The 14,577-nt window shown below is 53.5% G+C and overlaps 1 protein-coding gene across 1 annotated transcript in view; it reads left to right on the plus strand.

The window, feature by feature from the left end:
• Positions 1-640: 640 nt before the first annotated feature.
• Positions 641-14,577, plus strand: part of Rspo1 (R-spondin 1) — a 20,787-nt gene continuing 6,850 nt past the window's right edge. The window contains exons 1-2 of the mRNA XM_021200927.2: positions 641-815; positions 5,222-5,567. Of these exons, the coding sequence (XP_021056586.1) occupies positions 5,474-5,567 (94 nt within the window). The 5' untranslated portion in view covers positions 641-815; positions 5,222-5,473. The remainder of the gene's footprint in view (positions 816-5,221; positions 5,568-14,577) is intronic.

A 14,577-nucleotide genomic window follows, 5' to 3' on the forward strand; every position in this document is an offset into this window, starting at 1 on the left:
CTACCTTGTCATCTCACAAACATTTTTCGAGTTCCTGTCCGGAATTGGGTATCCTTCATTTCACGAAACCCTCAAAACAGATGAAAACCGGGAGGCTCAGAGAAGTTAAGTAACTTACTCCTGGCCACACAGGCGATGGATGAGGGAGCAGGGGCTGGACTGGGGCGGGGGGGGGGTGTATTGTAGGATGGCCCACACTGATTCCAGTGCAAGGAGCTGATCGGAAACTTTCCTTTCCCGGGTCTTCCCAACTGGTCAGATGCTTTGAAGGTTTGATCCTGAAGGGAAGAAGGGTGTGGCCGGGCCATTACAGACATTCTATATCTGCCCCCCTTTCCAAGATTCTGATGGAGGGCTCGGGCCTTAGCAAGCATCCTGGGTCCCTTCTCCTAACCCAAGAAAAGCGGGTGCGGGTCGGGGAAAGGGAACGTGAGCTCGCGGCGTTCGCCACACAGCAGACGGCGCGTCCCTAGCCTGGATGTGCGGGAGGGGGCTACGGAGTCCCGGGCCCGGCGCTCCAGTCCGTTTTTTGTTACGGATCGGGCAGGGGGGCCGGCCGGGGGTGGCGCCGGGGGATTCCCTCCCTCGTGCAAGCCGGGGACCGGCCCCTCTCCGGGCGCGGGGCGCAGAGCCCGGGCGGCGCACTGCGGGGCCCGCGCGGGCCGCCCCAGCACCAATGCACCGGGCGGGGCGCTGGCGGCCGAGAAGGCATTGAGCAACTGGGCGGCGGGCGGAGCGCGGGGCCGACGGCAACGCGGGACCCAGTGGCCGCGCCCTCGCCCCTCCGGGCTGCCCCGCCACGGCCGCTGCGCCAGGTGAGTCCCGCGGCCCGCGCTGTCCGCCCTGGGGTTCTGGGTCCACGTCCGGGCACAGCCGGAGCTGGGGAGGCAGCGCAGAGCCCGACCCCATCCCGTCGTCCCGCCGCACATCAGCCCGGGGCACCCCTCCCCGAGTCCCCAGCCGCGACCTTCTCGCCCCAGCCTTCCCCCCACGCTCCCCAACGGCAACCCAGCTGTGACCCAAACCTGACCCACGCGACCCAGCCCCGCCTCAAGTCCCTAGCTCCAACCCCAGCCTTGCCCATGCATCCCAGCTGCGACCCAGCTGCGACCCAGCCCCATCTGGAATCCCTAACTCCGACCCACGCGACCCACACACCCTAGAGCGGCGACCCAGTCCCTACCCACGCACCCTAGCTGCGACCCGTCTCTGACCACGCGACCCAGTCTGGTTCGCGTAAACCCGGTCTCTCCTCCCAGCCTGACGCAGTAGAAGGCCGATGCGCGCTGCACCATGGCCTGGAGGGGAGAGGTGTGCTGCGGCCACCCAGGGACGTCAGGGTGGACAGGGCACGGGAGACCCTATCCTGCGTATTTGCAGTGCTCGTGGGGATGGTGGGGACATGGGGGGCAGTGGATCCGCTCCCCTGGCACCTGTCAGGGCCTCACAGAGAGAGAGGGAGGGAGAAGGAGAGAGAGAGAGAGAGAGAGAGAGAGAGAGAGAGAGAGAGAGAGAATGAGAGAATGAGAGAATGAGAGAATGAGAATGAATGGATGGTGAGCAGGCACACAGAGCAGAGCTTCTCTCCACATTCTGAGTTTGGGGGCAGCAGCGGGGTGGCCAAAGCCACAGTCACCGAGCCTGGCATGGCTCTGCAGTGCCCACAGGTTCCACAGGCACGCACTCAGTGCCACCCCTGCCCCCGAAATACTTCCGCTCTTTTTGGCATCCAATTCCTAGGTCGGTTGCCCATTCTAGGGATGGGAGTGTTGTTGGCTAATGAGAAGCCGGACGAAGTTGGTTTACATTTTGGGGTCTGTATCTGACGTCTGACGGAATGGCAATTCATCTTAACAATGTTGTGGCAGGCAAGGAGGTGAAAGGTCTTCCAGCCTCCCCCCCCCCCTCAGTCGGAGTTTCTGCCCTCAGCTCCACCCGCAGCCAGCAGCCAGCGGAGTCCCCTTCCTCAGTGTGGGTCCACCCTGTAGGTTCTCCCCTCCCTAACCCATGTGACCTCAGTTTGGGATCTCTGGTCATCTCAGCCGATGGCGCCCAGATTCTTCACCCTGTGCTGGCCCATCCCCAGAGCCTTGATGACCCTTAGCTCTCTGTGACAGCCAGTCTGCAGGATGCCCAGGCACCTAGTTCCCTAGTTTTAAAATTCTCTGTCCTTAACTCCACAGGGCCCCTTTTCCCTGTAATCCTTTCTCCTTCATTTGTGATAGAATAAATGAAGGTCTAGCCCCCGCAGGTGGGAGGAGGTGCAGAATAAGTGGGGGGAATCTGCCCCAGCCAACAAAGTTGTTCTCACCCCACCAGCGCCTGGGGCCTTGAACGAAGCTCATTGCCCTTTCCCACAGGGTGGTGTAATGAGCCTTCCCAAGTGAACTTGTGAGCTATAGCAATTCAACACCCAAAGTAAATAGGAAATTATGGTAGAAACAAGCAAGGGTATTTAAAAGTCCACCCTCTGCTCCTGGCTCCTCTCCCTGTCCTCCCCAGTGCCAGTGTCCCCTTGAATGCCCAGGTGGGACCCAGAATAGCTGAAGGCAAAGGGAACCTCTGAGACAGGAATCTGTGGCCCTCGGGAGCTTGGCACCACAAAGTCTAAGATCTCAGACCTGTGTTTAACAGTCACTCCAGCCAATTGTCAGATAGCCTGGCCATACTGGGCCCTTGTTTCCAGCCCGAGACTGCGGTCAGCTGTAGCAAATGCACCTTCCCAGGGACGACTGCTTAGCTCTTTACCCACACTGCATTGCTCCTGTCTGTTGCTTGTCCTCCCTGGTGTGGATGAACTATTAGTTCATTTGCTCCGTTTGAGATAAAGATACAGCGCCCGAAAGTATTTGAGATTCTTTCCACTCCAGGGGGAAGTCAGCGAGCACCCCCTGTGCCAATGAAACGCACATCTGCCCTCCTCCCCATGCCAAGCAGAGACAGGTTTCCTGGAGACCTTGGTGGGGGTTGGGAAGAAGTTCTCACTGGCAGGGACTCCGGGGACTTGGTGAGTGTGGCAGGGGCAGGTGGGGGGAGGAGCTGGGAGGATGGGGAAGGAGTGGCGAGTAAGAGGGGTTAGGAGTTGTCTGCCATCGGCTGGGCTGCTTAGCCCTTGGCATTGAAGTACCTCATGCCCTTCTGTGGGCACCATGAGTACGAAGACAGCTTAGGAGAGCTTTCCTGAGCAGTGGACCCCACAGAATGAGGCCAAAGTCAAAGACCTAGGCTTGGCCCCAGACTTGTTTGAGGCAGTGTTTGCAGGCGCAAGGACTGGTGGGCCAGAGCTGCCCAATCCTAGCCTCCTATCTGACACAGGCTTTCCTGATAGGTGACATCTTCAGGACCAGGGCCACCAAACCACAGAGACATGCAAATGTGGCAACTGCACGCCAGGGATCTGCATTTAGCATGCTACCCCGATGATTCAGGAGATGTTAAATTCCTTTATCGGGGCCATAGGAATGTCGACGCACAGTGAAACCTCATTCATGAAAAATGTTAACTACCTTAACTGAAACCCCACTAGTGTCCACCCTGTTCTGAGCACACGGTGCATGCCCTCACCTAAGCTGGATCTAAACCAGACTTTTGCAGTTTAGAAAACGGGCTCGAAGCTTCTAGGCCAGTAACCCAAAGTAACACAGCTAATTCTCCAACAGGGTTGGCCTTGCAAGCCTGGCAGCCTGACTCTGAAGTCTGTACCCATGACCATCAGGGGCCACATTCAGCCCCCCTCCTCCCACCGACTGTGTTGGGGCTGAGTACTCTAGCTTGGTACACTTGGCTGGATATCCATGGTTATAGGGGCTAGGGTGTGACATAGGGGCGGTGGGGGGTGGCGCACAGGCAATGGCAGCTGTGGGGCACCAGGGGTGGTGGGGGCATCTCCGCTGGCTCCAGCTCCAGCACCAGGTGGGATCCATCAGGCTCGTGTAAACACTTCTCACAGGCAGCTTAACCACTTGAGTGTGTCTGGCCTTCAAAGCCAGGGGGAGAGGCCGAGGAGGGAGGAGGGAGGTACCGAACTCCCTCAGGGGGTAATGATTTATCTCCAGTGCAGGTGGGCTCTGCTGGGGCCTCTTTGGGAGGCCAGGGGGTGGACCGGGCACAGAGGAGCTGAACGGGAGAGGGGAGGGGGCTGGGGGCTCCATACTGAGTATCTCGGATTTCTCATTAGTAAGCCAAAACAACTCAGAACCAATCCCGGTTTCGTAGGTGAAGAGCCCGAGGTACAAGGAGGCCAAACGGCCGGTCCAATGACAACTAACCCATGTGCACAGCCTCGTCCTCCCCCCCCCCCACGGGAACAAGTCAAACGCTCACCCTGTGAGCCTAAGTGGGTGCGCCGCTGCACTCTCTCGGCGGGCGTGGGGGCGAGCCTGTTGTGAGTGAGTGACCCTGTCAGTGGGAACGAAGCTCTCTCCTGCTCCTTCCTTAACCCTGAAGCTCAGATGCCCAACTTCTCAGACACTGCGGCAGGCAGGGACGGGTGCCCCTGCCCCCATCACCCTGGCGGCTGGGTCCAGAGCCCAAGCTCTCTCTGGGCTGGGGGATTATCGCCATTCTCTGCGTCTCTAGCCAGGACAGGCAGTGGCTGCTATTTGTATCCTCTCACAAAAGCCAGACCCGCAGGCCTGCTGTGTCAGAGTTTCTGTGGCTGGAGGGGAACCCTCACTTCCTTTTCTCCCTCCAACCCCAGAGGGCCATGCAGAGTCTGCCTGCTTGCTAGAGGCCCCTGCTCTAACTTCTGGACTGGGACAGGTGAAAGGCACATGGGTGACTCAGCACTGGGAAGAGAAAGCTGAGGAGTCACTCATAAGAGGACAAAGAGCTCTTTTACAAATGTCAGGATATTTCTAGCAGCATGAGGTCTGTAGGGCAGACTTAAAGAAGGACTTCCAATATTAGAACTAGCCAATATTAGTCGGGACCGGGACAGCTGGTTCCTAGTATTGAGGAATCACCAGGGACAAATGGGTTTAGTTTGGGTAACCATTGTGATCCAGGTACTCAGGTAGCTGGTCCCAGTATTGGGATGCAAGATGCTTGGAGGAGGATGAGATTTTTTTTCTTCAGGGGTGCCTGGTATGGTATTGCAGCACTGTCCAGACTTCCTGAATTCTACAAAGTCCAGGACAGGGAAACCCAAAGGAAGGGAGGAAATGTAAATTAGGGGCTCTGGAGCACTATGGACTTAACCCTTCTCTCTCCTTGCCCACAGGTCTATCTTGGGGGTGGTTCTCTGCTGGTGTGAAAAGACTTCTCATGTGACCCTCTGAGGTGGCTTCAAGCAGGACAGGACCTCCCTTTGGACCAATGGAGAACCCGGTTCCAAAGCCCCTCAGATCCCAGCTGAGGTTATGGTGGATCTGGCCTGCAGCCCGGGCCTGGCTCTCCTGTCACTGACCCAGCCTCAGAACCTTTTAGCAAGAGACCACCCCTCCTGCCAGGGGCCCGGGGCTGGCCAGTGACTATGCGGCTTGGGCTGTGCGTGGTGGCCCTGGTTCTGAGCTGGACACACATCGCTGTGGGCAGCCGGGGGATCAAGGGCAAGAGGCAGAGGCGGAGTGAGTACCTCTGGGATTGAGCTGCTGAGGCCCTTGGTGTGGGTGGGACTGGAGAGCCTCTGGTGGTTTCCTTCTATGATGGCTGTTTCGTTTGTCCCTGCTTTGTGAGCACTGTGGATTATCCAGCGGGCAGTTTCATTTGTTGAGATGTACTTGTCTATGGACCCCTCGTTATTGACCTTCCTTCCTCCTTTTAGACTTTGCTTTCTGGCTCAACACCTCTCTAGGAGGCCCTCTGACCCAACATCAGTTCTTCAGGGTATCCATGGTGATACTTCCTAGGGGTGGAGAGAGTCCCTACCCTGCATGCCCTATTCCCCAATCCCAGGCTCAGGCATTCAGGGCACCTCTCTGAATTGCAAGCCTTTGGTCAGAGGCTCTGCACATTGAGGCAGGAAGCACCCAGCTCTCCTTGTTTGATGTCAGACAGGAACAGCACAGAAGAGAACGGGAGGTGGCTTCCTCCAGTAACTTAAATCAGGTCCTGTGGGACTCCCTGAGCTGAAGCCAGCACACCCTTCTGAGTGGCAGTGACCTTACTGTGTAAGGCACCCCCCCCCCGTACGATTTCTGAGCATAAGAAATGCCTGTAGCCCTGGCTCGGGAAGCTGGGACAGGGCTGCTGTGACTCCAATGCCAAAGTTGGTCAGACTACAGTGAGACCCTCTGTTTTAAAAACCAAAACAAAGTAAGAAAGAAAGAAAGAAAGAAAGAAAGAAAGAAAGAAAGAAAGAAAGAGCGAGCAAATGAGCAGGATGGAGAGATGGCTTAGTAGTTAAGTGTGTACTGCTCTACAGAGGACCTTGCTCCAGTTTCTTAGTATCCATGATGGGCACCTCACAACCACCTGTAATTCCAGCGACAGGGGATGTGACACCTCTGAGTTCTGTGTGTGTGTGTGCGCACACACACACATATTAAATATTTGTTAATATTTGTAATAGATAAGTGTTTATATATTTATATAATTAATAAATATATAACTATTTATATAATGTATAATAAATACATAAATATGTCTATAATATATAAATATATAAATGCTTATGATTAAAAATAAATATTTTATAAGAGAGGAAAGAATCGCAAATCCAGTTTTCTTTTATTTTTCTTTTGTCTCCCTTCTGTTCATTTGAGACGCAGTCTTGCTAGATAGCCCTCCTTGGCCCAGAATTCCCTGTGTAGGCCTCCAATTTGCAGCAATCCTCCTGCCTCAGTCTCCCTAATAGTTTGCAGTTATTCCCATGGAGCTCAGTGAGCCCAGTGTCCATTAAAACAGTTTGCTAAAATTCAGAGTTACTGCATCAGCCTCCTGGCCTAACCCAGGCATCCTGTACCCTCTGCTCAACAGCTGCAGTAATGGGGGCACTATGTACTGGGAGTGGTCAGTGTATGCTAGTGACCCTGCCAGAGAGTTGGGTGGGGGCCTCTCCCTCCCAAGGCCTTGTCCCTCTTTCCACATCCCCCATCAAGGGCTGTCGTGCAGGCAGGAAGTCTTTCCAAAGTCTCGCCCAATTCCCCCTTGCTTCACTCTTCTCATGGGACTGATGCCCGCAAGCCAGAGGAGGCTGAGTGAGGGCCAAGGCTCTCCACAGGAGCGACTCAGCCTGGACTGGGAGGCTTGAGGGTTGGCGAAGGCAGAAAAAAACCCCAGCTAAAGAAACAGTTAGGGAAGGTGAGGTTCCAGCAGCAGCAGCAGCAGCAGCAGCAGCAGCAGCAGCAGCAGCAGCAGCAGCAAGACCTTCGGACTCCTCCTCATGCCTCTGTTGTGGCTGGTGTTTTGGACTCCATGGGCCAGATGTGGTTTAGTGATTTATAACCAGTCTCCTCCATTTCCAAAATGGGGAGACAGAGAGAGAGACAGAGAGAGAGAGAGACAGAGAGAGAGAGACAGAGAGAGAGAGAGAGAGAGACAGAGAGAGAGAGACAGAGAGAGAGAGACATCAGGACGCTGAGACACAGAGAGGGGCCAGCCTTAATCATGTGACAGGCATGGCAATCCTGCTCACCCACAGAGGGTCACATGCTCACTGACACAGGTGGACATCAGACCTGGGGTTCGAGTCAGTGGAATTGACAAACAAGCACTGAAGTGGGATTTAGTAGAGCCAGCTTCTCTCCGTGGCTACCAAACATATTCGATATGCTTGATTTTGAAGTAGCCACAACTGATGCCCGCGCAGCGTGTATTACTGACTGATGTCAGAGTCTAGGTCAGACACGGCAAGAAGTCGGTGCTGTGGGGGTCACCAGGCATGATGGTGTGTGCCATCAGTTGGTCCTTGTTGCATGGTGATCCTGAAATACCCCTGTGAGTTGGTCATGTCACTGCATAGGAGCACAGCCAGATGTCTGGGGGATGATGGATGGAGATAGGGGTACACTGAGGGCTTGGTGGTGGTGCTGGGGGTTGGACCAGGGCCTCAGGCATGCACACCCCAACAAGATGTATAAATGTTATATGTATCTATACAGTTAAAAATAGTGCACATGTGTGTGTGCGTGTGCGCGTGTGTGTATTCATGGGCGGGGGTTCTTGTGGCACAACTTATGGATGTGGAGGTCTGAGAACAACCTTTAGATGGCAGTCCCTGCCTTTCCCCCATGTCTGAGACAGGGTCGGGATCTTTCCGATGCTCTAAGTCCGGCTAGGTGGCCTGTGAACATCAGGAGTGGCTTTTCTTTCCATTTCCCAATGGTGTGCTGGGACTATAGATGCTTTTTTTTTTTTTTGGTTTTTGAGACAGGGTTTCTCTGTGTAGCCCTGGCTGTCCTGGAACTCACTTTGTAGACCAGGCTGGCCTTGAACTCAGAAATCCGCCTGCCTCTGCCTCCCAAGTGCTGGGATTAAAGGCGTGCGCCACCACGCCCGGCAGATGCTTGATATGGGTCCGGCTTTCACTTGGATTCTGGGGACCCAAAGTCACTTGATCAGGCTTGTGTGGCAAGCACTTTTGTCTGGTGCACTGCCTCTCCAGCCTATTTCTCTTTTTCTTTCTTTCACTCTCTTTCTCTTTCTCTTCATCTTCCTCCTCTTCCCCCTCCTCTCCCCCCCTCCTCCTTTTTTGGGTTTTGTTCTTTTGGAGGCATGGTTTCCCTCTTTAACAGTCCAGGCTATCCTAGACTACACTGTGTAGACCAGGCTGGCCTTAAACTCACAAAGATTCACCTGTCTCTGCCTCCCAAGTGCTGAGATTAAAGGTGTGCACCACCATGCCTGGTCTTTCTATCTATCTATCTTTCCTTTTTTAAAGATTTATTTATTTATCTTATGTATGCGAGTACACTGTAGCTGTACAGATGATTGTGAGCCACTATGTGGTTGCTGGGATTTGAACTCAGGACCTTCAGAACAGTGCTCAGGCTTCAGTTTGCAAGGACTGTTTTGTGATATGGTTTCTGGGTATTGTGGGGGAAGGGAAGAGGACGTACTGAGTACTGTTGATTGTTGTGAGTTAAAGGCTAGCCTAGGCTACAAAGTGAGCCTAACCTGGACTACATGCCCCTCCCCCTCTCATCGGGATGAAGCCCCACACCATTGTCTCTGTATCTGGTTGCCTAGAGCTGTACCCACACTGTGGAGCCCCTGCTGGGGAGGGCACAGAGGCCTACTGGTGCCGCTCTTTCTCCCTGCCAGAAACGGAGTCTGGACTTGCCTTCCCTTGAGCTGTGGCTACTGAGAGGTCACTGAGAAGCTACCAAGGGAGATCTGGGCTAGCCTTGGAAAGGAAGGGAGGGAGCACACAGAAGGGCAGCTGGCCCTTGTGACATACAGTGAGTGAGGGGCTGTACTGTGCTTCCTCTGGCGTTGGACTCCCAGCCCCCCTCCATGAGCATGCAGCAGACGCACTCTGGCCCAGGGAACCAGCATTAGACCCCACTCCCAAGGGGAGCCCCTGTTGCCTTTTCCTGCTTTCCTCAAGCCTCATCCTGCACATCCTCTTCCCACCACCACGCCAAACGCTGTCCCAGGCCTGGCGTTCAGCCACAAGCACTAGCCTGAGTCCCAAGGACTCCCTCATTGCCCTAGCTCTCCTGAGTTCCCACTTGTGTCCAGCCCCGCTCCCCCCCCCCCCCCCCACTCAGTGAGTCCTCACCAGCATCTATGCCTACATCACGCTCTCCTTGACTCCACAACACACACTTCCCTCAGCCCTACACTAGAGTCCTGACCCTTCCCTCGGCTCCCACTTAGAAACAAGACCGACTCTGCCCTCCCAAGCCCTTTCTAGTGTGAGGAAGAGACATCTCGGTGGAAATGACCACATGAGGCTGTATGTGCTATGACCGATTCAGATGCTGGAGAGAGGAGACCACAGGGAAAGACCCCATCCAGACTTACAGGGAGGTGATCAGGGAGGACTTCCTGGAGGAGAAAGGTGGTTCGGAGGCTTTGGAGGCAGGAAGACATAGAAGATGGAAGAGTGGTATGTTTTGGGAAATGGTTACTGCTTAGGGTTGTGTTAAGGGAGGAGCTGGGTGGGATTAGCTCAGGGAAACTTTTGGGACCACTGGGAAGGAGGTCTTACTTTTAGACATGATACAACATGATATATGCCTCTGTGGAGCCCCCTCCCACAGTCGTGGCTACCCCTCCCTGCCACTCTCGAGTCTCCTGAACCTGAGAGTTGGTTGGTTGTTCTACCCTGGTGAACAGCCCTTGGTTCACCAAGCTGACCCCCGCCCATCATTGAGTCCCTACATCTGAGCTTTCAAACCCTCGAGGGTCCCAGAGTCCTCATGCGGGCTTCTGGACCCTCCTCTAACCCAGCCAATCCTGCCACCTGACCTCTGAATCCTGACTCTCCTATCTCTTCAGGTCTTCACTCAATCAGTTTCTCTGCCTCTGAATGCCTCTGAGTCTTGGCATCCCATCCTGCCCACCCCACACTTCGCTTTCTTCCCCTCCCCCACTTCTTTGAGACAAGGTCTCACCCTGTACCGCAAGATGCAGCTCACCGGAATCTTCCCGAGTGCTGGCTGCTCTCGTTCCCTCACCTCTGGAAGCCTCTTCCACTCAGTCCCCAGCTCCATTGCTGTTGTTGTTGCTGCTGCTGCTGCTGCTGCTGCTGCTGCTGCTGCTGCTGCTGTTTTGTAAGTTGGTTAGTTTTTTGAGATAGGCTTTCTTTGTGTAGCTTCCTGGCTGTCCTGGAACTCACTCTGTAGACCAGTCTGGCCTCAAACTCAGAGATGCCCCTGCCTCTGCCTCCTTAGTGCTGGGATTAAAGGCATAGCCCATGTGGATTTCCTACCTTTTAACTTTGTTCCTCGCCCCTCCTCCCAGCTTGCACCTTCCCAAGATCCTCCTCTACCTCTTCTTAAGCCCTCTCCCTCTGCTTCTCTGTGGGGGACAGGGACTGCTGGGTCATCGTCTTACTAGCTGCTGCTTCTGCACGGTCACTCTTCCTGAAAGCAGCATTGTCACTCCTCTTTTATATTACTCTGTTGCTTCTGTGCCTCCCATACTGAAGCCACTCCCAGTGGGGCTACCAACCACACCTGCTCCTTATTCTTGTGGTTCAGGCATTCGGCTTGTTGGTAGCTCCCTGTTCGCATGAGTGCTCTCTTCTCGTGGCTCCTGTGATACAGGATGCTTTTCAGAACCCTTCCCAGTCTCTCAGTTTGGATTCATCAAGGCTAACCTCTTCCTTTCCTGCCTTTCTCTTGGATGTCTAGTTCTCCTCCCAGTCTCCAGACCGATGGTTCTCAGCCTTCCCGTTGCTGCAACCCTTTAATACACAGTTCCTCCTGTTGTGATGCCCCCGCCCCCATAAAATTATGCTGTCGCTACTTCCTAACTGTAATTTTGCTACTGTTACGAATCGTAAGGTGAATGTCTGCTATGCAGGATGTCTGCTCAGCAACCCTGAGACTGAGAGCCACAGGTGCTGTAACCCACTGGCTGGTCACACACCTGCTTGTCTTTCTGTGTGCATGTGGGAGTGGGTTGTTCTTTTTGGTGTTTGGGTTTCTTTGAGGCGGGGTCTCCTGTAGCCTAGCTGAGGTTAGATTAGAACTTGCTGAGTAGCCAAAAACTGGCCTTGAACTCCAGATCCTCCTGCCGCTACCTCCCAAGTGCTGGGGTTATAGTCCTGCCACACCGTGCCCAGTGTCCCACTTTGCCTTGGATGGCTGTCTCCACAGTCAGTCTGCTGACAAACTGGGTCTTCTGAGCTCCAGTCCCACAGGCCCCACTGCCTGGTGGCCCCCTTTCCTGAGTGTCTCACAGGGATTGCCCCCTCAGCATGACTAAGCTCCTTCTCACGTTCCCACAAAAGCCCCTTCTTCTCCTGGGATTTCTGACCCAGTGAAGGATCAGTGATTACCCTGATACACAAGTTCATTGTCTCAAAGCCACCTTTAACTTGTGTTTTGTCCTGTATACCACAACCCAGCACCTGGTATCGTGGATCTGCCCCCTGCAGATCTCAGCTCTGTTTGCCTCTTTCCTGGCTCTCCATCCTGCCCCACCTCACCACCATTTGAAGCTGGTTCTCACTATACCAGCCTCAGATTGCAAATCCTCCTGCCTTGGCTTCCAGAGAGGTGTGTGACACCTCTGCCTTCCTTTCTTGAGCGTTTTGACCTGGGTATCTTCCGGCTTCCTTCTCTGCCACCTCTTTAGCCCACTGTCCATGGCATTGAGGGAGCCTTCGAAAGTGAAATGTGAGCAGTGGGATTTCTTATGTGCTATACAAATAGTTGAAGGTTAATTGAACTGAATATAGTAACTGAATATAGTAATTCTGCCAGTCTCCTTCAGACAAAAAGAATAAATAATAATAATAATAAAATAATAATAATAAAGAAAGTGAAGGCCTGACTATGGCTCCTGTCAGCCTTTCTCCTGCCTTTGAGCTAGTTAGTGTCTTTGTGCCTCCTATAGAGTTGAGGTCCTTCTGGATCTGGCCTTGCTTCTCTTTTGGCTGCTAGTATTACCATCTTCCCTATGTTCCTCTTCTGCTAACTCTGGGTGTGCCACACTTCCTTAGCCAATACCAATGTCAACGGACAAAAAAATGTAGCGTGGCTGGTGGAGTGGGCATTGAACACTGGGGCTCTGAGGAGGTCTATGCAAATCTGTTTGTCTGTTTGTTTTGAGACAAGGTTTCTCTGTGCAGCCATGACTGTCCCGGAACTCACTCTATATACCAGGTTGGCCTCCAACTCGGAGATCCACCTGCCTCTGCCCCCTGAGTGCTGAGACTGAAGGTGTGCGCCATGACTTCATGACACAAATATGTTCTTAACAGAGAGGCCAAAGCAGAGAGACTGAATATTGAAATCTTGCTATCGAGAGCTGACCCACATTGTGCAGGCCCAGAATCCCAGTACTTGGAAGGTTGGGGCAGGAGGCTTTTGAAGTGCAAGGCTAACCTGGACTATAGGGCAAGTCCAAGGCTAACCTGGACAATTTAGTGAGCTTCGATCTCAAGTAAAAAGCAAGTTGGGAATGTGGCTCAGTGGTAATGATCTTACCAACACCCAAAGGCCATGTACCATTCCTCCGTGCTGAAAGCAAAAACAAAAGAAACATAGGACTGAAGCCACACAAAACTACAGGAGGGACACCCGGGCCATCTCAGCCATTGACGCTAAGGCAAAAACCACAGAGTAAGCACTCAACTCTGAAACACACTTAAGTGTCCGTGACTCAAAAAACCCTTCCATGGAACGGAAACAGTCCCTAAACGCTACAGTGACCGCACGCGCTTGGCGCGCAGCTGAGCCAAGCCCTAAAGACTCTGCAGAGCTGCTGTGTAGCTGCCCCTGCAGTGAGCAGAGCAGGCAAAAACGCAAACAATGTTTAATTTTACCAACACAGTACCACTGACTCCATGCGAACAAGTTTCACATTAAAGAAGTCACTGAGCCATGCTCCCGGTTCCCATGCTCCCTCAATCAGCCTCTATTTGCCTCTTGTAGGCTGTGTTCCCCATGCCTGGAACACGTTCTGACTGAGGCATCGTGGGCCAGTCACTTAACCTCTTCATCTCCTCATCTGTAAAAAGGACAGTGGATACGGACAGTGGGAGGGGCATGATGGTTCACCTCCGTCATCCCAGCACTTGGTAGGCAGAGGTGGAGGATTGTTTCAAGTTCAAGGGAGCCTGGGCTTTGTAGCAGTGCTGGGATAGCTTGGGCTCCCCCCGCCCCCATCTCTAAAGGGAAAGGACAAAGCTTGGTTAGCAGAGGGCTTCCCTGGCATGTGCAAAGCACTGTGTTCAGTTTCTAGAGCCTCATAAAATTGGATGCGGTGGCACAAGCCTGGCATCCCAGTGCTCAGGAGGAAGAAGCTGGAGTTCAAGACTAGCCTTGGCCATGTAGGGAGTTTGGAGAGAGCTTGGGCTATATGAGCAAACATTCCACAAAGAAACAAACAAAAGCAAGTGGTCTGCAGCCTAACTGTCTGGGAAGTGCATCTTTCTTTTCTCTGTCCCCTCCCAGAAAGTCACTGCACAGATCTGTGTTCAGGGTTGCAAAAGGCCCAGCAGGGAAGGATACTGTTGAAGTGATATCTGCCATCCCAGGTCACTGGAGCCTGTGGCTAGAGGACCATGAGTTTGGGGCCAGCCCGGGCTACATAGTGAACCTTTGCTCAAAATACAAACAGAACGCTGGGCATGGTGGCATACACCTTTAATTCTAGCACTGGGAAGCAGAGGTAGATGGAATTCTATGAGTTCAAGGCCAGCATGGTCTATATACAAGTCCTGGTTTCATAGTATAGACCCTGAATCAAAAAGACCAAAATAAGAGCAGGGTTAATCCCAGTACTCCAGAGGCAGATGTAGGTGGGTCTTGGAGTTCAAAGCCAGCCTGCTCTACAGAGCAAATTCCAGGACAGCCAGGGCTACACAGAGAAATCCTGTCCTGAAAACAAAACAAAAACAAAAACAAAAACAACTCCCCTTCCCCTTGAAAAGAAAGACAAAAGTAAAGCCGGGCGTGGTGGCCACGCCTTTAATCCTAGCACTCGGGTGGCAGAGGCAGGCGGATTTCTGAGTTC

The sequence above is a fragment of the Mus pahari genome, chromosome 6, assembly GCF_900095145.1.
Source record: "Mus pahari chromosome 6, PAHARI_EIJ_v1.1, whole genome shotgun sequence".
Taxonomy (NCBI): Eukaryota; Metazoa; Chordata; class Mammalia; order Rodentia; family Muridae; genus Mus; species Mus pahari.